Here is a 27453-nt window from a genome sequence, read left to right on the forward strand (position 1 = left end):
AATATTTATTGCTGTTAGGCACTATGGTATCAGCTGTTCTAAATTATTTGTGTGCTTTAAAAACACACTAGGGTGTTCATCTGCTGCATAAAAGACCATTTACCAGTAAGACTCCTGTGCTTCAGTAGCTTACTGATGTGCATGTGGTCTTCCCCGATCCAACAGCTACTAGAGCTTCAGAGATGTCTCTCCTCCAACACTTTGTCTCCCTTCAAGTATATAATATCTACTATTTATAGTGCATTTCTACAAAAAATTTTAGTCTTCAGCTCATCAAAGAGGAATAGCCAGTGCCTCAAGGCCCATCCAATTTATACAGTGTTATATCAGAACGTGGCTAAGCTAACCTTTAACCTAAATACTGGACTTATGTGGGAACAGCTCATTGATCTCCCAGTTTTTCTTCCCAGAACTTACACTAATTAACACTCCTTTCCTGCTGTTTGGGGCAAGATCCCTCAGAAATTCTCCAGTATTGTTCTTAGCCTTGTCAATGTAGTGAAGCTCAACCTGTGTCCATCCACAGGCTGTCAAAAACCAATACCTCACTTAAATCCACCTTTATGTTTTCAGACTTAATTCTGCCAGTGCCCTAGCAGCTTCCAAGGCTTCTCAGGAAAGGAAATCCTTTTCTAAGGCATTCAATCCTTTCTACCAAGACAAAGGAGCTTGGGCAGAAAATATCCGAGATGCGAGCTTGGCCTCAAAGGACACTGCTATTCAAGAGAATTTTTAAGTTTTAATCTCCAGTCTCATTCATGGGGCACTATGTGCATCAGAAGTGGAATTCCTGTGAACAACACATTTTGAAAGACCACAGTTACCCTATTTGCGTAATCTAAAAAGAAGTCTTTGCTTGAGCTTGCTAAGACAATATAAGTTTCATGGAAACTGTAAATGCTTAGTAATACTGGTGATTTTTTTTTTTTTTTCCCCTGTGGGGTTTGGAGGAGGGGACATAAGTATACATTTAATTTAAAGCTATCTATTAAACAACTATATCTGTACATACTCACTGGTTTACAAACTTGGGAAAAAGCTCAACCCTTACATTTGTAACACTAAAGATAATACTCATTTAAAATTACGGATGATTAATCATATCAGTGCTCACATAGGAGTTATATCCATAGGGAAACAGCCTGCAGCCTATTTAGCATAAACTCCTGTATTGTGGTAGTTAATTTTTTTTTTTTTAAACATAGCATTATTTTAATCAGTAAGTCAAGTTAAACAAAATGTTAACTACTGCTTTTAGGATGATAGAATTTTTTTTTAAAAGGTGAAACTGTGACACTGTAATGGATTAAGGAGAACAGAAGGTTAATCTACACTGGCTTTCAAAAATGGAAGTGCGACATATCTTTTGTCTTCTTATTTTTGTCTTATTCCTTTGGATGGTTGTGTTTTTTCCTTTGGCGATGTTTGTCACTGTGCCATTTATTTTTCTTATTCTTGGAGAACCAAAGATCCTGAAATGGCTTGATGATTGCAACCATGTGAAAACTTATTTTCTGAAAGTATCTTTTGTTAACTTTTGTTAAAATGTGGAATTGTGTATGCAAATTGTTATCAGAGGTTTGCTGGGAAGTTAACCTATTCCAGCAGGGAAAACTTGAGTGCATCGATGGAAGTGGTGAGCCTGAATGCAAATTCTGGATCAGAATACCCTGGAACTGGGGAGGAAGCTTGGATTGGGAAACACAGCTGAGCTTTTACACTTTATTCCATCTCCAGTCAGCGTGAGTGAGTGGCCTTAGGTACAGGACATCAGCAGAGGTTGTTTCATGTGCAAAAGGAGTTAAAATTGCCAGCATTCAGAAATCAAATATTGTTGATACTGCATTTGCACTGTTAAATTTGCCTTGCTGGAGAGCTATATAAGTGTTATTTTTATAGGTCAATTGTTAAACACCTGAGCCGTTGGATACAGTATGGAATAATAGCATCTGACATGGGTGAATTCACCTAAGTGCAAAGGGGCTTGCTGAAAGCTCTCCACACTACGAAGATAAACGGGCATAAGCAGTACAAAGGGCGTTGTGTCGGCTCCTTCTAAAGAGGTGACTTTCCTCCTCTGCAACAGCGAGTAGGGAATACTGCAGTTTAGCCCAGTTATACTCTAATGCTTAGGAAGTGCTCTCACTTTTTCAATAATATGAGCAATTACAAGCATTGTAACATACTGTACCTTGTCCTTTTAATGTTGATATATTACAGCAGCTCGTTCTTGGAGTCGAAATGGCAACTGCTATATTTTTCCTAGACTGTTTCATTAGTTGTGGTTGGGAAAGTTACATAGAAGCGTTATAAAAATTTATATGAGGCTTTTTACAGCATTTGAAAATAAAAGTAGCATTCTTTTTGTAAAGTTGCTGGTTTTATTTTTTCACACCAGTGTACCGGATTTCTTTCTCTTCCAGAATGGGAGTCATCTAAGGAATTGAGACACTACTTTGTGTATTTGCATCTTGAATTCCATGGGCAGTGAAAATCCCAGTGTTGCTACTCTAAGAAAGCAGAGATCACAAAAATTCCTCAGCTTGTTCCAACTGCAGTCACGTGAAGCTACTTCTAAAACGGTTATTGCTCTTTGCAAGAGACTTATCTTCTTCCCTATAGACCATAATTTATTCAAGAAAGGCTTCCACGGGCAGTTGTGTCCTTCAATTCACTGTAGAAACAATTTTGTGCTTCTGTTCCTTGCTGAGTTAAGAGCAGTGGCAGCAGATGCAGTTGTGAAATAGTCACGTAAAAAAATTTATTACAGAGTTGAGCAGCTGAAAGCAAAGAGGAGTTAGCAGCTGCTGACTGGCCTTCTCTGGAGCCCTCCACTGAATAACAGCCTTCCACTTGAGAACTGCTGCTCTCAGTAAATTTTACAATTTTAACAGAATTTTACAAATTGTATTCAATGGGATTACATTTTTCTTCCAGTAACCAGATATTACCTCACAGAACTAAATATCATAAGGAAATACAGGCTTAGTTCTTTATCTCTTTGCATTACCAAATTCAGTATTCCTAAAAAAATACAGTACTTTAATGGCAAATATAAAGGCTATGCCTTCAGCATGTACTGAAAAGCTTTCTTTTTTTAACCACTTTTAAATATTACAGTTCAGTGTTTATAAAACATACTGCAATTCTCTGTTGTGCATTTTTCATGTCTTTATTCTTGTAAAAAGTGTGCCTTGTATCTAAGCAAAACAATTACGCTTTGGACAAGAAAATGTCTTTTCTGACAATCTTCCTATGGAAAGAGAAGGGAGAAGTATTCGTAAGAGTTTCTCTTGCTGTTTGGAGTGAGGACAATAGCAGTTCCTGGCTCTGAATTAGACAAGGATGTATTTGCAGTTCAGGTAGCGCTTAATGTACATGCTTAAGGTAAATTTATTTACCATGCATGTAAATTTTAAATATCGGAGAGGTTCTAAAATGCCTATCTCAGCTGCATTTCAGAGATGAAAGCAGGTTTTAAATGTGCATGGTGTCAGCTGTGCTGGGTTCAGTGGTGCTAGGCTCTGCCACACAGAATGCCATTCTGCTTAAAACAAACTGCCATCTGAAAGATACCAGGCGCGTTAACTATTGGAACAGTTCAATGCTGGAGAAGGGCAAGTTAATGAATATATACTATAACAAGCATATTTTTTTCTCAGTAGTAATGGCACTGGGATTTCTACACTTCATCGCACAGGAACACTTCTACAGTTGGTGTAAGGGGAAATGAATCTTCACACATGCAGAGAGAGTTCATCTCACCGCTTCCTACTCCTCCCACTACCTCTCTGCAGGTTATTTGATAGCGTGGAGGTTACTGTTCTCTGGGGAAATGGGGCACATAGGCTTGAACCCTCTCATGCTGAGGAGGCAAATTAACCCAGGTTTCTCATTTCCCAATCAAGTCAGAGCTCTGCTAGGAACAGTTTGTTTCTGATTTGAATCGACCCTTGATGCCACATCTTGTTTCCGTACCAGCTGCTTTAATCTGTTTCTAGTGAGCCACCATCTGGTGCTGCTTCTCTCTCCTCTAGCAATACGTGCTCTCTATATGTGCTGTCCCTGGGCAGTCCACCTTCCATTGGTAGCACACACTTCCTCTCCAGGTGCCTCTGCCAATCCTCCCGCCTCCAAAGACAAAATCTTTGCCCTTGCCTCTATGTTTCCTGCCCGAGAAACAAAATGACTTTGAGAGGGTAGCTCATCAGGAGAGTAAGCACTGTGACCTTGAAGCTGTTGTGTAAAAGCGTAACCACAACTCCTGCTCTGCATTTTGAAAAACAGACGGCAGCTACAGATAGCAAGTGTTACATACACACCAAGCCTATATAACACCTTGTTTCCTTCTGGGGATTTAGGCAGAATCTGCCCCTCAGTGTAGATGTGCGGGATGGAATATGAAGGTAATGGAGCTCCAATGGGAAGCGGGTGCCAAGACATCCTCCACCCCGGGCTGCGTCTGTGCACATGTGGCCATCTGCAAAACTTTGAGACTCAAAATGGGAGCACAGATTTGAACATACATCTCTCTAGCATCAGGACTTACTCAAAAGCTGTAATTGCTCTGCTAGTCTTGGACATTTAATTTCCCTACAAAGTCTACTTCTGACTTCAGTGTAGCTAATTAATAACAACAAATGATCAGATAAGAACTCCAGTGACTTTTTCATCATGACAGTGTGAATCACTGGTGAAGTAGACACACATCTCAAGATTTTCAGTCTACCAGGCTGCCTTTGAGGTCTCATCCAGCTCCCACTGACGTCAGAAAAAGATCCCTATCTAAAGCCCAAAGTAAAGCAGTGAACAAGTATGGTCTCAAAAGCAAGCTGTTTGCTGATGCCATGCTTTTATGTTTGTTACAAATGAGACAAAAAGACTTTACTATCTGTAGAATTCAATGGGTTGAAAAGCAGTACATGAAAATGATGTCTTGCGGCTTCAAATACAAAGGTGACAAACTTGCAGGACACTTCTGCTATTAAGGAAGAAAAGGTTACCTCTTTTGTTTGATAAAATTAAACTAATGCCTCAAGGAAACTTTGCAAAATGTACAATTTATTTAAATGCATTTTTCTGAAATAGCACAGTATGTCATTGTGGGATTTGACCCAAACAGGACCCCAGTATGGATTTTGCATATTCTAGGAAGCAGACAGATCAGCCTGACTTCTTGATTTGTGCCTTTCACAGGCAGTGAACAATGAACGTGTTGCATGTAGTCAGCACAGTTCTGCTGAGTGATGTTAGATGTACCTATGGGCCCACTCTGTGCAACTGTCGGTTGGTTTCTCTTTTCAGTTAATTCTGCCTTGATTTAGTGGCTTAGGTTTAAGGTGGTTTACATTTCTGTATTTTTGCATTGTTCCTATACCAGCGGTTTAATATGAGGCTGTTAACTCTTGAAAAGATCAGGAATCTGTACTGTGGGTGACAAGTCTGCTTTAATGGAGGAGAAGACTTTCAGACAGTGATGTAATGCATTGTTGGGACCTTTGCAGGCAAGATGGATGAGACAATTGCAGCTTGAAGATTCACAGATTGGCTGTGTGCAAACCCAAGAAAAGGTGTTTTGTCCTTGGAGATATGCTGCCCTCACAGCTGGTTTTGTCATCTTTCAGCCACAGCACAAAAGGCACTGGGTGGGATTTCGCTGATCCTAGAAAGGCAGGGCTCGGCTTGGGGACTGCCACTTGTGCACCATGGCCACATTTCAATTACTTTTCATTTCAACAGGTCCCCTAAGCAGATTTATTTATCCTTGTGTAGATATCTGTAACAGCAATACAGTTTTTCAGAGACGCTAGACATTAGGCTCTTGTTGGGCATTCAGAAAATACATATTTCTGCCAGGAATAAAATGGCTATTTAAAAACTGTAGATTATTTTGTTTTTAAATCAGAAGTGGCACCATCAAATTGAGAGACTTTTAGGTAAGAGAATTACAAGCAAGTGAATTAATTTGTGGGCACAAATCTTACCAGCCAGGACTCAAAAATAATGTAGACACTGTTAGAAATCCATAAAGTAATTTGATCATCCCACTGGTTCCAATGCTGAGATTAGAAAGGGAGAGCAAGTAGGATCTGGAAGCTCTTCTCAAGTTAAGCTTGTTTCATCATGCAAGGAATTTGTCTGTGATTCATAGATCTTTAAGGCCAGACTATATCACTATCACAGACCAGTCTGACGTACTGCATAACATAATCCATACAACTTCACTCACTGTATTGCGCTAGCGTAGCACAGCCTGTTGCTGGCAAAGCTTGAATTCTTTTGTGCTGTTATTTTGCTGCTTCTAAGGGCTTCTGTACCAATTATTCAGTGGAAATAACTTTAAAGAGCTTGGGTTTGTTATTGGCTGATTAGAGTATCATTATGCTAGTTACATAATTTTTTAGGCAAAAGGCTCTCCGATTTGGGGAAGAACTTTTGCTTTAAAATGATAGCAGATTTTACTAATGCATAGGCACAGAATTTAGCGCAAAGTCAAAAAATTGCTTGTGGTGCCCTTAAAAATAATTCAATGACCTTCAAGCACAAACCACAGACTAAAAAAAAATTTTTACAAGTTGTATGCATTCTTCTAATTAGCCAGCCTGTTCACATGTACTCTATAAAAGGTACTTGATTAGGACACAAGTATTGTTCTTTGCATTACTTTGAGCACGTAATACCGTGGTCTGAGGGGAAACCATAAACACTTGTGTTCTGGAAGAGAAGTCTGCGAAAAATCTGTATTTTTATTTACAGGTATGCTGAGTAACTTCAGTTTACTGCTATTAAGTTTCAGTAGAAAAAAAGTTAGCTAGCTAGCCCTAAGCAGTCCCCTCAGTATGTTTTTATGTGAAGCGATGTAAGTCACTCTCATAACACAGTCCATCTCTAAGTATTTCCTCAGAGGAGAGTGCTTTTTTACAGTCACTCCCAGCTTCTGAAATAGGTCTCTTAATTAAGAGTGGCATGCCTGCAGCTAGCGTGGCCTCAGCAAATATACAAAGAAATTCTCATCCTCTTCAGATTGGTATCTCAGAGAAATGCTGACTGGATGCTCTTCATGTCCTGTGTGAGAGCTAAGACACGCTATGCTTCAGATGTTATTAATCATTCACAGAAGAGAAAAAGGAGTAATAATATAGACACCTTTCTTCAACTGTTCAGTCTCAGGGTATTATTTAACTGCTCTGAGGTTTGATTATTTTTACCTCTTTAGCAAGTTGTTGTGTAAGTTGTTTGGAAAAAAAGAGGCTATCCATTGCTTACATAAAGCATTCTGTTCTCTATTTTATAGCTAAAAGCTACTCAAAAGAGAGTGCTCACCTAAAAACGGGGCAAAAATATCAAGTGTGGCCTACTCAAAATCAGTGCCTTACATAAACTGGGATCCTACTCTGCCAAGACTCAAGGCTAACTATATGCTATAAACACCAGTTACCATCATACATGAAACGTATGAAATATTCAGCGAAGAGACCAATCATCACCTTTGAATAAGAAACAAGTATAATAAATGATGTTTAAAATCTGTGTTAACGAATTGGCAGTGCACTGTGCTTACAAGAGTTCTCTGAGTGGCAGGAGATGTGACATTGCGCATGAATGAGAAATACACAGAAGAAAACATGGCAGGCAGAAATACTGCTGAGGGATTGATCTAATTTTCTGGCCCAGACATATCATGAAGTGTCAAAATTTTCTGCATTCATTGAATTACAAGTGCTTCTATTGCTGCACTGAAAAATATTCAATAAAATGTGAATAAGGTACATTAGCTCTGTTTTTAGTGAGTCAGTTTAAAAAAAAACTCCAAACTATTGCATTTTGAATGTCCTCATTGAATGTTCCCATATGGAAAGAGTTTGTATTTAATAGCTGTTAACCTATTAAGTTTGTTAAAACAGTTTTCTGGAACTACTTAAATCTTTAACTCACTGAGCTTCATAACAACGGCCATCTTCAGCTTTCTGTGGTTACTGAGTCTCTGCAACATTTTCAGTCAATGTGGCTGACTCACTCTTCTGAAATCTCCTTAACATTTGGGTGTCCACTGATGGGGCAAATCTGGAGGAGGGAGCTCCTTGCTTCAAAACTGGGGCAAAAAAAGTATTTTAGCAGGGCCAAACATGGCATTTAAGCTTCCTTTGAACAAATTTTTGGAATTTTTTTTCAATATCAGTTGTAGTATATGGATAAAACAAATGTGCATTAATGACAATTATTTTCTCAAAAATTGCAACACTTTCTAACTCCTATTTTTCAGCTCTTCCTTCTGCTTTTTATTTCATTGTGGTGGGGTTAAACCATGACATTCATTTAGGGCAGAAGTAGTTTGTAATTGCTTTTCTCCAATACAAATTACTAAGACCAACTGAACCCAGCATGGTGGAATTTATATATCGCTGCAATAGCAACTGTGGGATTATGTAGAACATGAAATTCTGAGATGAAAAGTTGGATTTGCATGGGGGAAAAAAGTACCTTATGAAAAAGTGTGCATTGAGAATGTCAGAGTAGTGACATTTGTTCAAAAACATTTCCAGCTGGTACCCACAATTCCCTGGCCAGGTGAGCATATTCTGTTAGACCGTTCACCCACTCTGCCCTTCCACACGCCTGGTTTAACCCTTGGGCTTAGCTGTGGGCAAGATGCTGAGCTGCCCACTCCCACACAGACAAAGTGGGTTTCCAAGTCGAAGGTGAAATGTGTTGAGAGCTTCAAAGTACCAAAGATGGCACAAATGGAGCTCAGGACTGCATCTGAGTAATCGTTCTCAAGATTATAGTTTGGAGTTTCGCCAGCTAAATTCTGCCTAAATCTCAGAAAGCTATGAATGAAACATATCTTTGTTTTTTGCTTTCTTTCCCAGCTCTATCACTGACTAGGGACGTTACTAATCTTCCACCACGTTATATTAAATTCATAGGTGTTCAGACGGATTTTGCCCATGCCATTTTGTGAGGGTTTACTTTCTCAAGTTTTTTTAAGTGTTTTGGCAGACATACCTGTTTAAACATAATGAAAATAAAGACAATATTGAACTGCGGTCTTAGATGGGATGGTGGAAGCAGAGAAGCACAGATTTGATGATACTTCTGATTAACTTTCCTACACAGAGAAAACAGACATAGAAACAGATGTTTTACACATATTAGGTTTTTGTCAAGGTATATCAAGCTCCAATAAGAATCTTCAGTAGGACTTCAAAATTTCCTTAATGTTGAAGAGGAAAAAAAAAACAACCTTTTTTTTTTTTTTAAGAGAGTGAACTGTAAACAGTCTCTTGTGATTTTATAAATAAACATAATCACCTGTAGTCTTACCACCAGTGGTGAGATGCTTATAAACATTACTACAAGAGTCCCTCTGCACTGTTTCTACAGCTCCAGAACTCATTGTTTGGCTGCATGTGGCTATCCCCTTGAAGAAAACAGCCTTTCAGAAAACTATCTTTCAAGCAAATTATTTCTGCAACAGCAATTTTATAAGCCATAGGTTTGTCTTAACCCTTTGCATGCTTGCAGTTTCCTTGGACCTGAGCAGATAACTGGCATTAACACACATATAATTCCCCTCAGCATAATGTACTCAATGATGAAAATACTTACGTAAATAACATTCTTGCTTTTATTAAAACCATGTGGATTTTTTTGTGTGTGTATTTAGTCAGACTTCCTTTTTCACTTTTAGCAAAGGATGCTTTTCTTTTCATCTTAAGAGTAATTTTATTATGCCTCCAAACCCAAAAAACCCAATCACTTGTCTGAAGTGCAAAGATACACATTTTAATGACTTAGATATTAACCACTAGAACAGGTAACGAAAGAATGTAATACACTTTGCAAAGTATTACACTTACTTTTCTTAGTTCCAAAGGAACCCCCATTACTCGTAACAGACAGAAGCTCTCAAAGCCCACTGAGCAGTACACCTACAGGAGTAGCTTCCTTCGCTCAAGGCACGGGCCATCTGGACACAGCCCTTCTGAGGAGCGATACCAGCTGCATCATACTTGCAAGTTCCCTCATACCCGAGTCCAATGGGTAGCAGCAGGCACAGGCGCAGCCCATGAAGATGGCACAGGTAAGGACATGCGAGTCCTAGGCAACAGCCTGTTCTGCCACACCTTCAACTGGAACTGAGCAACTGGAACTGAGCAAGCACAGGCTACATCAACACCAACACAGGGCAGCACAGCAAGAGCAGTTCTGTCAAGGGGAACAGGCGTTGCTGAGGTCCCACACCCACGCCAGACGTGTTGTAGAGGTTTCATTTCAGACTAGCTCTAGTGGGGTCTTGTGGAGTGAATGCCCATTACCAGCTGGAGCACGTTACACTCTTAGAAGTCTGTCCTGAGGTCTCCATCCAAAAGGAACATTCTTCGTGCACACCCAGACTACTCCGGGATGTGAACCAAAGCACAGCGAGGACAATGGGTGCATTCACTTCAGAAGTGCACTCCTGGTATGAGCAAAGAACACAGCTACAGCCTCAGCGCCTGGTGTAATCCAGGGCTACTAAGACAATTTAATATACTGGCAAAAGTTAACTCCATTTTTACGCAACTTTTTACACTACTGTTCTCTGCCCTGCTCTGATCGCACACTGGACCAGGTGATGCAAAGAGGCCTCTCCCAACCAAAATTATTCCAAGATCCCAATCCTTCCCCAGCCAAGGTGCCCTCTATTCAGCACCCTGAAAATGTTCACGGCTACGCAGGCCAAGGCAAAGCCATTTGGGGACCTTCCCCCATACTGCCAAGGTGCAGCAGCCCACGCCTACCCTGGCTCTCCAGTATACCAGAGGGGAGCTGTGAAAAGGCACGCAGGGCACCCCCACCCCATAATCAACACGGGTGGGGTGGCCTGGCCTGGCCTGTCCCACGGCCAGGACTACCCCGGCGGGTCTCAGGGCTGTGGCTGAAGGCTATGCGGCTGGCACCAGCCTTCACCCGCTTTTCACTTCCAGCTCTCCTCGGCCTGCGGAGGAGACAAGGCCACCAGCCGCCGGGGTGGCACTTTCGTTCATCGCCACCCTTGACCAGCGAAATCTCGCGAGAAATGTCCCGCCGGCCGCGCAGGGCCGGGCCGGGCCGGGGGTTGGGGGGTGGGGGGTGGGGGGATGGCGGCGGCGGCGCTGTTGAGGCGGCGCCAGGGAGAGGGGAGACTGGCGGGGTGCCGGTGAGCCCTCCCCCGGGCCGGCTGGCCGGACGGACGGGCAGTTTCTCCTCACCTCAGTTCACCTCCTGCATGCCGCCGGTGCCGGGGGCGGTGTGGAGCGGGGACAGGGGCCGCCCGCCATGGCTGAGGCAGGAGCGGGAAGCGCCGAGGGGGCCGAGGAGGAGCGGCGGGCCGCGGAAGGTGGGAACGGGGCCCGGGGGCAGCGGCGCTGGGTGCCCCCCAGCCCAGCTGTGACGGCTGTGTGTGGTGCCGTGCACCGTGTGTGTTGGGGGCGATGGCGGGTACGTGTAGGGTCTGGGGGGGGGGGGGGTGTCTGCCTGCCTCACTCCGTGGTGTGGGACGCGCGAGCCCTGCGGGGCTGTCCTTGCGGGGTTGGTGCCCGTGGGGCAGGGGTGCGTGTCACCGGGCTGTGCGCCCTCCTCCGTGGGGTACAAGCCTTTCCGTGGGGGGCACGTCGGCCTGGTCGTCTTTCCAGTATCACTCTGTGAGGGTGGTTTGTTTGTTTTTGGTGTTGTTTTCTTTTTTTTTTTTTTTTTTTTTTTTTTTTTTTAATTCACGCAGTTTTGTACCCTCACGCCGGCCCAAGGCGTGACCCGGGCGCTGCTAACCCCCTTGCAGTGCCGCAGGGGTGCACAGGGGTGGCTGCCACGGCGCTATGTTGTGTGCTTACAGAGAGAACTCCCCCGTGTAGTGCTTCTCTTCATTGCTGGTGTAGATGTGCCATCATGCTGATGTGACATGCGCTAAAAATTTGGGTTTTTTTAAAACTTGATACGTAGTTTACTGTTTCTGATATACACTCAGCCGTTTTATGTGCTCATAATACGCTGGTATGAATTTTTTTTTTGTAGGTATTTTAGGTATAGTGATTGTGGCTTTTGTGTGTCCGTGCGTGCCCGCTCTTGTACGGCGACCAAGGTTTGGTGATCCTTCCTCCTTCTTCATCACAAGTTTCTGGGGCTAAAACCAGGCCAGTTGTAAACCGCCAGCAGCTGTTCGTGCTCCTCCTGCTTTGCAAGGAGTACGTTGCTTCCCCTCTCCGAGGAGCCAGAAGTGTTTTGCACGGGGTTTTGAAAAGCAGAAGTGAGCGAATCCCTCCTAAGTCATCACTGCAGCTCTTGTTTTGTTAGTGCCTGTTCTTCTAGGTTTAGGAGTTGTCGTCGTTTTCTAAAAGTCTGTTGGGTTATGTGTGTTTTAATGTATATGAGGATTCTGGTTGTCTAGAATTATCGGCATTTTTGTGTCTCTGCTGTTTGATTGTTTAAATACTGGTATAATTTTATAGCAAATAATCTAGTGTTTGAAAATAAAGTGAGGTTTTTGGTAGAGTTTTTACAGTCTTTTAAGTTGGGCTTACAACAAGGATTTAGTATTTCTATATCATGCACATACTGTAAGGAAAGGAAATAATCAAAATAAAGAAAACCCTAAATATGCAAACATTTCAATTTGCAAATAGAAAGCTAGGAACCACAGGCTTTCATGTTTTATTATGAAAGAAACCTCTCTCCCTGGCTTCTTTTGCTATCTGTGTTTATACCTATTCTACAGATTTTGAAGAAACTGGTTTTCATCTTTTTTCTTTTTTTTTTTTTTTTTTTTAAACATAAAAGTATCTTAATTTTTGTGGAATAGGTTAACACTAAGGTTAGCTGCTGAATAGTTTTTTTTTCACTTGAGTGTACATATTATTGGTATATGTGCGCATTATGAAGAACAAAGTCTAGACTGGACAGTTGACATCAACTAAGAATCAAATTCATTGTAAGAAGAAATAATTTGATGGGTGATTGTAGAAAGTGAATCATTGTGAATATTCCATTGAAAATTCCCTGTTTGGACTCCAGGGCCAGCTCAAACCATGGAAGTTCTGCAGCTGGCTTGATGAGAATCAGCATTTTACCATAATATGAATGAAAACCTTACAAGAAAACAACTACCCTGCATTCCTTTAGCAATGTATTATTAATCAAGAGGTATTTTGTTGGTGGTTTTTTTGTTTGGGTTTTTTTTTTTTTTTTCAGTAATGAACTACAATATACGAGACTCAATTTCTATCAGCTGCCTGGTTTAAGCCTGAAAGTGACTGGGAAAGCAGGGTAGCCTTTCAAGGGCTAGTGTAGTATCATTGCATAAGCTAGTTACAGTCATGCTTTTTAATACACTAATAGATTTGGACAAATATTGGATGTTTGAAATCTGTTAAGTGGATGTGTTATTTAATTGGTAAGTTGTAATTCTTAACTACTTCTCTTCTGAGTGGTGAAAGTAAGTAAAAATAGATGCAGAAAGTAATCAGTTGCCTATGTTAATGTTTGATTTAAATTTCTCTAATTCAGGATACAATTTTTCCTTTCATCTTTTTTTTTTTTTTTTTTTTTTAAATCCAGTGTTCTTAAATTAACCTATAAGAGTTTATTCTCTATATAGTGTTGTTTGTAAGATGGTTTCATTACTGAAGTCTCTGTATCTTGCTCCTGCATTAGGCACACTTATAAAGTTTGAGGGGGAAAAAAACCCCTCTGTTTTATACAGTACATTTCTACCGTTTTCACAATTTAACTCCAATGAAAATTGTTGCCCCAGCTTTCAATGAGAGAGAGATTGTGTGCTATGATCTGGGTGCCAGACTTGCTGTAACTAGCCTGTAGATGCTTTTATGGCCTATCTTAAAGCTCTAAAATAAATAAATGAAAAGAATATTTAATACAACTCTCACTCCTGTTTAAAAAATATGGTTGTTTCTTTTGTAAGTGTTCGGATCTGCAGCACCTGTACCTTTCTTCCTCATGCTGTATTGTGTGTATGTAGGACACAGGTATTGTTTTCTCATTCTCTAATGAATATCTGTGGTAAGAGTTCATTGAAATAATTTTAGAAAAATAACTCCAGAGTAAAATAAAGCAGTTTACATGTCATGGAGTTATTTGAAATTATTTGACTCAGTAGCTATCCTCTGTGTGTGCTGCATGTATAGAGAGATGTATCTGTAATTGCTTAGGCAATCAGAGACATTTTGTATCTTAGAAAAAAAAAAAACCAAAACCAAACCACAACATGTCAATTGTGACAAAAGAATCCAACTTGACATCTTGAGTAGTACCTCAGTTCATAAAATTTAGGTTGCTTGTGTGCCTGGATTTTTGTGTGTGTGTGTGTATCTCTGCTTCTTTGTACGACTGTGCTCCTAAGGACCTGAGACCCTGAAATCAAGTGAGTACTCAGAGGCTGTGTGCACATTAGTGTTTTGGTTCCGAGCAACAGCATTGGTTTGAATTGCATCCTGTCATCCCCACTTGCTGCTGGTTGGTTTGGTTTGCAGAGCAGTTTCAGTATGGATGAACTGAACTCCTTTCAGAAGAAACTAAACTAGAATTTTGTTGTAGCGAGGTGAGTGCTACCCCAGGCACATACCAAACATACTCCAGCTCCAAACATAAGGGACTGAACCAGTGGTTTGTTCTCAGATGGCTTTAAAACACATGCATTGTAAGGATTTTTGGCCCAGTGAACCAGGCTAAATGTGATTTAGTGTAAGCTCCGTGAACTACCTACAAATTAGAAACAGGGGCTTCTGCACCAGCTGCTTCTCTCTACTGACCTGTTGCTGCTCTGCCATTGTATTTCCTGCTGTAGACGTAGCCTCGTAGCTTGTGTGAGTAGATTTCAATTTTAGTAACGCGTCTAGTTAGACTAAAGGACCCTTGTGTGCAACTTCAACTGCAGTCACTTCTAACATAATTTTGACTTCTTTAAACTTGCCAAAGCTTGAATTTCCAGCTAAAGGTTTTTTTGCATGCCAGGAACATACATTTGGAAAATACACATCTTAATGGCCTGTGGCCTCGGTGATCTTAGAAATTTCAATTCAAAGCAGCTTCTTTCTTCTCCTTTCCTTCTGCCAGAAAGTGTTTCAAAATAGGAAGCCGGGTTGAAAGTGCCGCCTTATTCTTAGAAAGGTTGTGCCAGTGTTACCACATTGTTAACTTAAGCAGCTGCGGAGCTGTGACATTTCTCCAAGTCTGATGTGTACCTTTATTCACAAACTATGAAGAGTGCCACCCATAAGTTTTCTAAATGTACTTATTCATTGACATTTTATTTCAAGTGTATTTTACTGTAATATCCCCATAGAACGATTTAGATGTTCTTTTCTGAACTGGCTAAATGAGGGCTGACTGACAACTCCTTAATTAATTTATTGATACCTACATGACCTGTATTTTTTGGAGTGCTTATGTATGTCTTGTATGATTTCCTTTTGATTAGTCTAAAAAGTCAAAGTAATGTTTTAGTACTGAAGTAATATTTTAGGAAAGCCTATAGCTAGCTGGAAAAGCTGTATTTTCATAGGAGAGTGAGTGGGTCATGAGGCGGTAGTGCATAATTAAGGTAATAGTTTTGGAAGACTGTCTTGGGCTTAGAGTTGTTGCACGTGACACAAACAGGTGCTGTCTGTGGCTGTCATATTTTAAGAATTGCATGAGAGTTCTATAGCCACCTTGGGTGGGATTCATCTCACTTGTCTTTGGATGCGTGCAGACTAGATAGCCAAGTATGAGCTTGTTACTTTGGTCTTTGTATAATTACTGATTAGAGGTAGGCACTCTTGGACTGTATTTCATCTAACCAACTGTAGGAATCTATTTTAGATTGAGATGAATCACCCTAGAAATGTTGTATTTCATCTAGCCAACTGTAGGAATCTATTTTAGGTAGAGATGAATCACCCTAGAAATGTCTTCTTCCCTCCAAGAGGGTCTAGAATGGCTAGTTTGGATGTGGATCTTTATTTGTTCAGGTGGATCTCACCTTTTATGACTGGTGGAGTTTGACCATAAGCCTTTTCTAGTAGATTGTGTTTATTCAGGAACTGAAAACCTGGAAACTGTTAGTGGAGAAAACAGCTCAGGAATGTGACACACATTTAGACAAGATTATTGTCAGTAATTGATAAAACATAGAGTCCCCCACGCCTTGTTTCTTAATGCAGTGCATGTGATTTACACAGAGCCGTCACTGAACATAGGAATACTGTTGGTTTCATGTGTCTCTACTTTGTATCGCAACCCTAAACAGCAGTTCCATGTAGCTCATTTGCAGCTATTTACTTCCTTGCCAACCCCCTTGGGGATGACAATTTTTTTTTTTTTTTTTTTTTCTTTTAGGAAAACACGAGAGAGGTTGTAGTTCAGTAGGGTACGGTCTTGTATGGTGATGTGACGAGAACTGTATATGTTGATAATCATTCCTTAAATACTTTGCCTGATTATGAAATATACTAAAGTTAGTGTTAAAATAGTAGTTTTTTATTTCTGATAAACTTACTGGGAATGAGCTATTTTTCATATGCTGAGTTTGTAATGTTTCGATGGTCTTTGCTTTTTCGCGGAGACAATGATTATGGGGGGGAGGTTCAGTATTACTTTTATCTGTCCTGATGTGCATAATATGCTTTTTAAGTATTTTAAATTTTAGTTTAGATAAGCATATATGCTTAATACTGAGAGACAAACATAGGTCATAAACAGACGTATGTATTTGAGCAGCTATTCACTTACCGTTGAAATTTGGTTATCAGTATGCCAGGGTATTAGCAAAACTTTGAAATGAATAGTAATATTTTTTTTAAAAAAGTGTCATTTTTCAGTTCAAATTTTATTTGGCTTGCAAACCAGACTAGTGTAAATAATAGCCTTTGAGGTGGTAAAACAAAGCATCCCTAGTTGAGTTAAACTGTTCAAGTATTTAAAAATTGACACACTTATAATAAAGAATAATCTTTCTGGATATTATTTTTCATGAAGCAAGAGTGCTATGAAATTTGGAAACATTTAGTTTTCCTTCATATGTTCTTAGGGGTCTTTGGTTTTGATGTTAATGGTATGAAAATGTTCACAGAATGAAAGGTAAGAATCCAGCTTTTTCCTGTCGTAGAAGCACACCCTGGTTATTGGGGTGCATTCTGGCTCATTCTCTTTGTGAACCCCAAAACTTTAAAATCCTTTATCCAGCTTTTCTGAAGTGATATAGCTGGAGAAGTAAAAAGATCTTCCATCACAGACTACACAAGGTTAAGACACTCTTCAGGGAGAGAGTGAGCACCTTGGAATCACCTAGTATCATAATGACAGCTCTTATAAACCCCTGAGAGATTATTTTAAAGCGCTCTTACTGACTTCTCAAAGCTGACTTAGCTTTATGAACTGTTTCTGTCTGCTTCTTGTTCAGTGAGTAGTAGGTATTAAAAATATTTGCTCTTGTCTGTTAAATTCCAAATAATTGCTTTTCTACTAGGTTTGGTAGTTCTGAAGCTTTAAATTTATTTATCTGTTTGTTTTCTTTTACATTGTTTTTGGGTTTGGGGTTTGTTTTGGTTTGAGGATTTTTTTTTAAGAATCTTAAAGAATGTATGTAAAGAATATGTGCTGCGTGCTGTACATGTCAGGGATCAATACAGATTCTTAACCTACTATTTTTATCAACCAGCTATCTTACTGGCATTTAGTTAGGTGACATTTAGTATGACATTTATTTTGTCACAGTTTGAGTATTTAGGATTCCATTTGTCACCTAAAAATTGTGGTGTAGAAGTTCTTAATAGGTCATTGTGGCTGATAATCTAAACGTTTTTTGTTTTCTCAATTAAGAAAAAGATAAAAAGGCGTTGTTAGGAAATGTAGAGGAGATAAGCGCAGTATTCAGAATTTGTTACCTGAGCGTGAGGAAGAAATAGTAGTTTGATAAAGTGAAGGATAAATTGGAGAAGCTGTAAATGCTGCATTTCATTCTGTTTCTTTAAAGGGAAGTGGTTTAGAAAGCAGGCTGGCCATCTGTGTGCAAAGGAGTATTTAGGTCAGTGGGTCTGTTCTGTCCTGCTTTCTCCCAGGCCGAAAGGATCTGTTGTGCTGAAGGCATTCTTGGCTTTGATGCATGTAGGTTTCTGTTGAGTAAGTACTCTTCCATGAATATTCACGAAGGATGATTATACTTCAATAACTTAAACTAGTAATTACAGGCTGCTGTGACCTAAGAGAATTAAAACTACTCTTTATAAATAAAGAGTTCTTTTGCAATTGTTGGAGGTTTTTTGTTTGTTTTCTAATTGCAGGAATCTATAGCAGAAATACAAAATGAGTCTATTATGAAGTGATGATTAATCGTAAAAATATTTCAAAAATCTGCCATTTGTGCCCTCATAGCATTTCTTTTCATATATGTTTAATATCTCTAACTTGAGTATGTTGTGTACTGAAGTAACCAAATTTTCTTTCTGTTGCAGATGTCCAAAGGCTGTTACTTATTTGTCAAGTATTTCTTGATTCTTTGAGTTTCCACCTCATTTTTTTTTTTTTTTTTTTTTTTTTTTTTTTTTTTTTTTTTTACTTCCTGTGTGACTTAATGAGTTAAAGAGCTTTCTAAAATAGAACAGGGGCTGACTCTGTGTAGTCTGACTTGGTAGAGAGAGGATTAGTGGAAGACCAGGCAAGCTGTTGTTCAAGTATTAGCCTATTTTCATTTAACTCTCCGGAGTAATATTCCAACAGAAAATGAGAACCTAGAAGGTAATTTTTCTGGTGTAAAATGTGCTTACAACTAAGAGGAAAAAAACATATACAGTGTATTATTCTTTTTATACATTTTTACCTGTCATTTCTAGATAGCACAAATGGTAAAAATGAACCCCAAAACCTCACAATAAAAGTATGCAGTTTTCCTTCCTGATGGATTTTGAAAGTACTCATCTTGGGGTTTGCCTCCTGCTAAAAGTAGGTGATGCTCAGTTCCTTAAATGACCTCTCTCAGTCCCTCATCTGCCCTTTCCTGGAGTTAATTCTTTATTGTTTCTAGATATATCACATAGGATACTTTCTTCACTAGCACATGAAGCCTAAATGAGTGCCTACATTTGCTGAAACAGAGTTAATTCTGATTTTTTTACCTGAACATCAACTAGGTGATTCTTTGTGACAGCTTTGCATTGAGATAGAAAAAAAGTGTAATAGTACTTAGATTTCTTGAGACTGTTTTCCTTTCCTAGTTGGTTGCTAGGATTATTTTGGTTTGTGACTTCTCTTCTTTCCCGTCCAGAAACAAAACTTTTTTCCTTGACAGGAGAATTGTGAAGGGAACTTTGAGGTGGAGCTTGACAAGCTTTCAGGATTCTTCTGACTTATGTGTAATTGTAGATTTTATGTCAGAAACATAGTTATGGCAAATTTTCATTTTTTGGATGTCCAGCTTGTTTGAAAAGCATAGTTCACTATATATTTTTAAAGTTTAATTTAGTGTTAGTTGCAGCATTTTGCTCTGCTAACTAATGCCACATCTTGTGATTTTTGCAATAGGATATTTGAGATGCTGGGAAATTTAAGTGTAGCCTGCTAAGACTGTGTACAGAGGAGAATAGATTTATTTTATATTGCATTGGTGTGCTGATTGGGTTGAGGAGATCATTACTGGACTGTGGGAAGACAGTGTACTCTTTTCTGTATTTAGGTTGTGGCAGTGTAACCTTTCTAGTTTTTGTGTCAGGCATAGAAGCCACTCACGGACAATTTTTTTTTTTCTTTTTTTCCAAATGAAAATCAGAATGGATACGTGATGATATGGCTCTTACAACACATTGAGGGGTTTTTGTTTTTTTTTTCATTCATAGATAATTTCTCAATAGATGGAAACCTGTGCATTGCTTCTGGAGTCCCCAGCCTCATGAATCCCATAACTAAGCCTGCTACCACCACTTCTTTCAATGCTTCTGTGGCTGAGATTCCAAGAAAGCGAAAAGGAAGTGATTCTGATAACCAGTAAGTAAATAAATTCTGTATGTGTCTCAACATAAATTTGAGACATAGTCATCTGTTATTTATGCAACATGGTAGCTGTCTAATCCTCTTTCCTTTGTTTATCACATTTTTTTTCCAAATTCATTCTTTGAGAGTCCTGAGTTATTAAAAATAGAAAAAAATAATCCTTGAATCTAGGGGATACATGTAGGATTCTGTAATGCCATTTCGTGGCCTGAAGTGTCTGGGTAATGTGTTTGTAATGCTGAAATTTCCATCCTAATTTTTTTTTTTTTTCCCCTTTAATGCCTGCTAGGAAAGGCAAGTTCTCTTTGCTGCAAATTGTTATTAAGTTGCCTGAAGTCTTACAAGTGCACACTAGGATATCACCTTAGAGCATGAAACAAGATTACTAGTTAAGCTCTTTGATCTAGAACTGCAGAATCAGAACTGCTTCTTCAGTGACCAGGGCAGCTATTAACTTAAATGTCCAGACAGACCTGTGACCTAAAAATGAGGACTGTCCTACAGAAGTACTCAGTCTTTTTAAGTGGGTCATACTTGACTACTGAGACGATACTGTCAACTGTTTTCTCCTGTTTTATAACTACCAAACAGATGCCAGTTAACTAAATAATCATTTATGTAGAAAAATATTTTTTTTAAAGTGAGTTATTCAAAGCTATATTAATCAGCTACATGTAGGGGACACAAGTCAGCCTGTAGATCTAGTGCGTTACAATTATCCCCAAACTAGTGTGGAAAATCCATGTTTAAAAAAGCAGAGGGAGGTAGGAAATTTACCTGTGTTTGTGATTATTAAAGCAATTCTCTTCAGCCACTGCTTCTTCCATATATAGTCCATTGATCTACAGAATGTAGCCATACTGTGGATGTTGATATAATTGTCAACTTGGAGATTCAAGTGTGTCTTGCAGATCACTGAAAATTGCAGTTTCTGAAAAAAAAAAACCCCTCTCCATTCTTTTTCAGTAGTGCTTGTTGGTTTTTCCCTGTTCATTAAAAGTCCTGGTTCATCAATAATATTTCCCTAAAGTTTGGATCTCTCTGATTTCATGAAACTTCTGTCATAAAAAAAAATCATGTCCAGGTTGAAATACTAATTGAAAAATTATTGGTTTATATGAACTAGTAATTAGTTCCTAAAAGCTAATATTCCTGATGAAAATAACTAATCAAGTAGGGTTTCCACTGAAATTTTTCTGTGACCTTTTTTTCATTGTGTATATTTGTTCTTCAAACTACATTTTGCTTACTTTGTTACCTGTTTCTGCAGAGATACAGTTGAAGTTGATGGTGATCCTCAGAAAAGGTACTTATTTATAAATGAATTAATTTCTGTTTTCAGTGCTATAAATGCGTCACATTTTCCTGTTTGGGTAGATGAGCTGTGTGATTTGCTTTAAGGAATGCTTTGTCTAAGGGCAGATCTTTGTACAGAACAAGGTGATGAACATATAGCTAATTAACAGGATGGAGAAATCCATCCAATGTTGAGATTTTCTGGTATCTCTTTCAAAGAAGATGCTCTGGCTTGCTTGTAACTTTACCAGGTTTGTTAGTATTGACGTTAAGGTTAGAATGGGAACAAATGAAAAGTCACAGTTAAATAAGACGACTAGAGAGGGTGGAGGAAAGCTCTCATACTCATCTAGGACTGGTGCATATAAACATTGTTTGTTTGTTTTAACCTTGTCAAGTGCTTTTTAAAATAGAACTGCCACAATGGTGTTGAAATAATGCTATTACAAGGCGACAAACCAGAGTTAAGATTGGCTGTGCAGCATAAGTAAGGCCTTTGTGTGTATATGTTATGGGACAGTTATTAATTATATTATTACTTTGTTGTGATTTCTTTTTCTACACTTGGATACCTTACGTAGAAAATATACTTGTTTATATGTAGCTATGCACATACAAATATGTCAAATATCTTAACTTCTGTTGGAGTTCATAGTATGTGGGCATTTCTGGTAGAAGTTTCTTTTAAAATGAGAGAAAAATATTAGTTATTGCTAACTCATCTAAATCTGAAACGGTTTCACTGAAGAAAAGTCCTAGGGTCTTGTGAGCCCAACCTGCTCCTGTGTTTGGGTTTCTCAGACTGTCTAGAAGATTCCTGGGTTCCGGTGAAATCCCGAGTTGAAGAGCTGGATCTCTGAATCATGTGTTAATTTGGCTCTGGCTGCTGGATCCTTGCTGGGGTCAGTGCTTAGTTACAGGTGGAAGCAGCTTTTGGCATCTTTCCTAAAGCTGTAATCTTCAACCGTCCTTCTACTTCCTATTTCCATTTCTTCATAGGAAACAGCTGCTGGCTGGTTGGCCTGTCTTCTTAGAATCCTTCTGGTACAAGACATGCCTCTTCTAAAATGGTCATAGGCTAGCAGGTTTCTCCTCTGGAGTGGAGATTAGAGTACTGCATAAGATATTTCCACTGCTGAATTAAAAGAAGCCAAAGAGCTGCTGCAGAAAGATTAAAAATATTTGTATCAGTTTTTCTTTTAAAGAAAATAGTAGCCAGTATTTTTATGAGAATTGCCTCTCGGCAAGGACCAAATTGCTTATGCTGAATTGACAAGATACCTCTTAGGCCACAATCTGAAATTCTTAATAGATAGCGCTGAAGAATACAGTGATCTTTGGGATGAAAAAACATCATTGCCCTAGTTTGAATCATCCTTTATATTTTCCTGTTGCCACTGTTTGTTGTGAAACAGGCACTATGATGTTCTTTAATTTACAATTTTATTACATAGACTTTCCAGTCATTGCTGTATGGTATGGGAAAATTACTTAATTTTTACTTTTTCTGAGCATGAGCAATTAAAGTGTATTTTAGGCACAGTCTAGGCTAAGGTTGTTTTTTTCATATTTGACAATAAGATTTTGGAAATAAGAAGATGAATAGATGATCTCTTGTAAATTTTTAAATTAAAAAAAAAATCAAGCCTGGACTTAAGTTATTTAGATGTTCCATTAATTTTGTTTTCTCCAGGGTAGAAACAGCCTCATAATTATGAAATATCCTCATAAGATGTTCACATAACTATGACTATTGGAAGTTATGCTTTGATCTGCCCCTATTATGCGCCACTTGCTAAATCATTTTTGCATTAGGAATTTTTGTGAGGTTGCTTTTGTTACAGCCATAGTAAATTTTTAGCATTTTCTGTGTCTTCTTGAATTAATGGGAGGAAAGAAGTGCCTAGTATTAAACATGAAATGTAAAACTGTATCTTGTTTTCTCTAGGAGTGAAGATGAAGAACATGTTAAAATAAAAGATTTCAGGTACTACTTTACAATAAAAGTACATTTTGCTAGTAAATACTGGGATTCACAATAATAAAATGTGAGGTTTTGGGTAACGTTCATTAAAACCATCAAATATTTAACAGTAAACTTTTCCTTTTTCACCTAAATATATAGTAATTTTTAGACCTTCCTTCAGGATTTTATTTTCTACTAATTTTAATGAAAATTATGTTGCAGAATATCTCAGATGGTTTAGGAAAAACTTGAGATTAAAATTATCAAGATGAGAATTAAATGCAGTACGCTCAAGTAATGTATAAAGGGAGGAGCTGATCCTCGGGCTGTATGAATTTGAGAAATTTTTTTTTCTAGATTTGTCTACACCTGGAGCTATTTGAAATTTATCCCACATGAAAATGTATTCAGCTAAAGCATAACAAAGAATTCTCGTTCTGGAACAAGTTTTTGTATAGAAAATTATTCAAGGTTTGCCATTGTACTTTGAATTCACATCTTACCTGAATCCAAATGGAAATTCACGTCAAGCAGTTGTAAGATTTGAAATGCTGTGTGACTGAATGCAGTCATGATTCATCCAACCAAATACTTTAAACTATAGACAAGCCAGTTAGGAAAAGTAGAGCTGTTTTATAAAGTTGTTTTAAAAATAAAAATGTCTTTCGTTTGTCATGTAAGCAGAGATGTCAAACCAGAAATACATAATCCCCTCTGCTGTCAAAAGCATTATTTATACAGTATGCTAACTAATAATTATTATGTGTTCTTGTAATTTACATTAAATGGAAGAAATGAAAGTGTTCCAAAATATATTTACAGATTTTTTTTTTGTTTAAATCCAAAATCTAATTTTTTTTCTGTACTGAATATCCCATATTGCTATACAAAATTCTCTTTTGTACATTACTTTTAATAACTTTCATGTTGTATCGTTAATTTGTTTCCTTAAGTTTTGGTTCATTAATTGGAGGAAAAAAAAATAATTAGAAGATGCTTTGAAGATTTGCTTAGCGGTTATCTCCCTCCAGTGTCTCTTTTTGCAAGCTTACTGGAGAAATTGCTTTTTTTCCCTTCTACTTCATAGCTAAGGAATGTAACAGCAGGCTTTTTGAATCATCCAGTCATCACCTGAATTTTTGCATCCGCCTGTTCAGGTTTCCATAACTTCTTGTTGAGTCTTAGAGATGTAGAATATTGTTCTCCTTCCCCAAACATTTCTGTCTGTCTTCCTGAGGTTCAAGGAGGATCCATGATTTATTGCTTGACTGTTCCTACTTCACATGAAGGAAAAGTTGGGTGAACCTGTAGAGTTGAGAATAACTGATAAAATTAAGTTTTTGAAAAGATTTTAGAGAGAAAAAAAGCTAGTTGCTTGGATGAATGACCCAGAATTACTTGTGTGGAGGGAGGATTTTTTTGGTGGCAAAAATTAATAAAAATAATAGAGGACTAGTTCTTTAAAACTGTAGTTTGTTCTTTCTCAACAGGCTACATGTAGTTAACTTTAATACTTTAATGCTTTCTGTTACAGTATGCCTAAGAGGAAGAGTTTTGCAGTTCAGTTAACCAAAGCATGGTGTCCCTCACTTTGGTTAACTACCACTGTGTCTGGTCTCAATCAGAAAGGAAAATAATCTTCATTTTAATTGAGTGGCTAGCTTGTCTTTTGCGTAAGGAGGGAATAGAATTAATTCAACTTTTCTTGATCTGCTAGAAGATGTTAGAGGGGAGAAGATCAGCCAAGAAACCTAACATACTCCACTAGGAAGAATTAAAGAAAAAGTGACCTGACATATAAACATATTTGTGATGTGCACTGTCATGTGCCTTAGAAGGGGTTTCCTGATGAAAACTATCCAAGAAGAGAACGTCTCTTTGTGTTTGAGTTCTTGGACAGAGGCTTACCAGGAGACGAAACCTGAGACACGCAGTATGCACAGAGGCTGAAACCCTTTCTACCACCTTATCAGGTGAATGAAGGGAAAAGCTTTCTGAAATACCTCTGGTGAAATTAGATGAGGCATAGCTTTTTCTTTCAGTTTCCACTATATCTCTTAGAAGCACATATAAATGCGTTGTCTGTTGCTTGTGCTGTGCTATGAATAAATGCTTGTGCTTGTGTCTTGTCTTCAATCAGATTAATTGTTAAGGTAATGAGACAACAAGAAGACATGGCTCATCTCAGATTGTTGTGAGTTTGCATAAAACAGAGTTCAGAGATGTGTTAGGAAGTGTTTAGAGCATTCTGGGTTTAAAAAAAAAAAAAAAAAGGTAGCAGAATGAATACCCCATCTTAGTTCCACAGGCCTGCTGGAGATAGGGCCAGGGAGCAGAAATGTCTTCCAGTGATTACTAATGACATCAGAAGTTCTCTGGTATGCAGTAAGGTGTCTAGGTATTCACATCAACATGAAGAGTCACAAGGATAATTTAACTTTTAGCCTCTTGTCCCTGCAACATATAACAGAATTGTTGCTTGAGATGTTTTTTCCCCTCAATATTTCACATCATTATTGTGACCATCTCTGCTTTGTTCAAGTTAATCCAATGCAAGTGTCAAATGCAAATAGTATATGGAAAAACTGTTTCAGTGCAGTAGTACTTGTGATATGTTCCATTCCCAAAGTTGAGTTGATTAATGTTATAGGGAAAATCTTGTGTTCTACATTTTTCTTAAACTAATTTTTCTTCTTAGAGAGGCTCACAGTCAAACAGAGAAACGAAGAAGAGACAAAATGAATTATTTGATAGAGGAATTGTCTGCTATGATACCTCAATGCAATCCCATGGCACGAAAGCTAGACAAGCTTACAGTGTTACGGATGGCTGTGCAGCACTTAAAATCTTTAAAAGGTGGGTTTTAGGAAACTAATCCTGAAAGTAATTGGTCTATCAGGAGTTATACTGTGTATCTGATGTTAAGTAAATCAAAGGTCATTTATTTTATGTTTCCTTGCTAAATTCAGTTCTGAGTCTGTTCTTCATTTAAATTTACTTGTTTGTAGCTTCCAGAACTTAATTTCTTCTTTTTGCTTAGTATGGTAGAAAAAAAGCCACCCTTCAGTGTCTGATATCTTCTGTCTGCTAAGGGTATGCCTTGCAATCGAGTCACTCATTGATTCTTTTTAAAAATTACAGCAATCAAGCAAGTCTGTCTTTCATTATTTTCCAACTCCCAAATTAAACGTGTTCTGTGATGTCTCCACTTTCCATGATACTTTCTGTAACAGTGATATCTGTGGTGCTGTAGTAATGCCAAAGACTGTATTTCTGATAGAGGAGCAAATGGTCTTCATACTCCTGTTTGTTATTCACATGTTTGTGATTGCAGCAATCCTTTGTCTATCTATTGGACTTTCGTATTTGTCTGCTGACTTTGAAATTTTACAACATAATGGAAAAACACAATTAAAAAATGCTTATTTAAATAAATTGATGTAAGTAGTTGCACTGGCAGGGAGCACAGAGACCTCGCTTCAGTGATAGGTTGTCTTTTACAGTGTAGCTTCATAAAATGAAAACCAGTAACATAAAACTGAACAAAAAAAATACATTTTGGCATAATCATAGAATAGGTTGGGTTGGAAGGGACTTTTAAAGGTCATCTAGTCCAACCCCCCTGCAAGAAGCAGGGACTTCTCCAACCAGATCAGGTTGCTCAGAGCCCCGTCCAACCTGGCCTTGAATGCTTCTGGGGATGTGACATCAACCACCTCTCTGGGCAACCTGTTCCAATGTTCTACCACCCTCATTGTAAACATTTTTTTCCTAATATCTAGTCTGAATCTACCTCCCTCTATTTTAAAGCCTTTACCTCTTGTCCTATTGCAACAGGCCCTGCTAAGAATTTCTCCCCATCTTTCCTGTAGGCCCCCTTTAGGCACTGGAAGGCTGCTATAATGTCTCCCTGGAGCCTTGTCTTCTCCAGGTTGAACAGCCCCAACTCTCTCAGCCTGTCCTCATAGGAGAGGTGCTCCAGCCCTCTGATCATCTTTGTGGCCCTCCTCTGGACTTGCTCCAATAGGCCCATGTCCTTCTCATGTTGGGGACTCCAGAGCTGGATGCAGTACTGCAGGTGGGGTCTCACCAGAGCAGAATAGAGGGGCAGAATCACCTCCCTTGACCTGCTGGCCACGCTTCTTTTGATGCAGCCTAGGATGTGGTTGGCTTTCTGGGCTTCAAGCACGCATTGC

At 38.7% G+C, this 27453-nt stretch overlaps 1 protein-coding gene across 2 annotated transcripts in view; it reads left to right on the top strand.

The window, feature by feature from the left end:
* Positions 1-11144: 11144 nt before the first annotated feature.
* The window catches only part of BMAL2 (basic helix-loop-helix ARNT like 2), a 35917-nt gene continuing 19608 nt past the window's right edge, over positions 11145-27453 (top strand). The window contains exons 1-8 of one of the 2 annotated variants that reach the window (XM_086757122.1): positions 11145-11394; positions 11769-11799; positions 11857-11872; positions 17042-17050; positions 19842-19989; positions 21266-21301; positions 23240-23278; positions 25956-26113. In XM_086757122.1, the coding sequence (XP_086613248.1) occupies positions 11252-11394; positions 11769-11799; positions 11857-11872; positions 17042-17050; positions 19842-19989; positions 21266-21301; positions 23240-23278; positions 25956-26113 (580 nt within the window). In that variant the 5' untranslated portion in view covers positions 11145-11251. The remainder of the gene's footprint in view (positions 11395-11768; positions 11800-11856; positions 11873-17041; positions 17051-19841; positions 19990-21265; positions 21302-23239; positions 23279-25955; positions 26114-27453) is intronic. The other variant, XM_086757113.1, reaches the window with a different exon arrangement.

The sequence above is a fragment of the Chlamydotis macqueenii genome, chromosome 1, assembly GCF_036417535.1.
Source record: "Chlamydotis macqueenii isolate bChlMac1 chromosome 1, bChlMac1.mat, whole genome shotgun sequence".
Classification (NCBI taxonomy): domain Eukaryota; kingdom Metazoa; phylum Chordata; class Aves; order Otidiformes; family Otididae; genus Chlamydotis; species Chlamydotis macqueenii.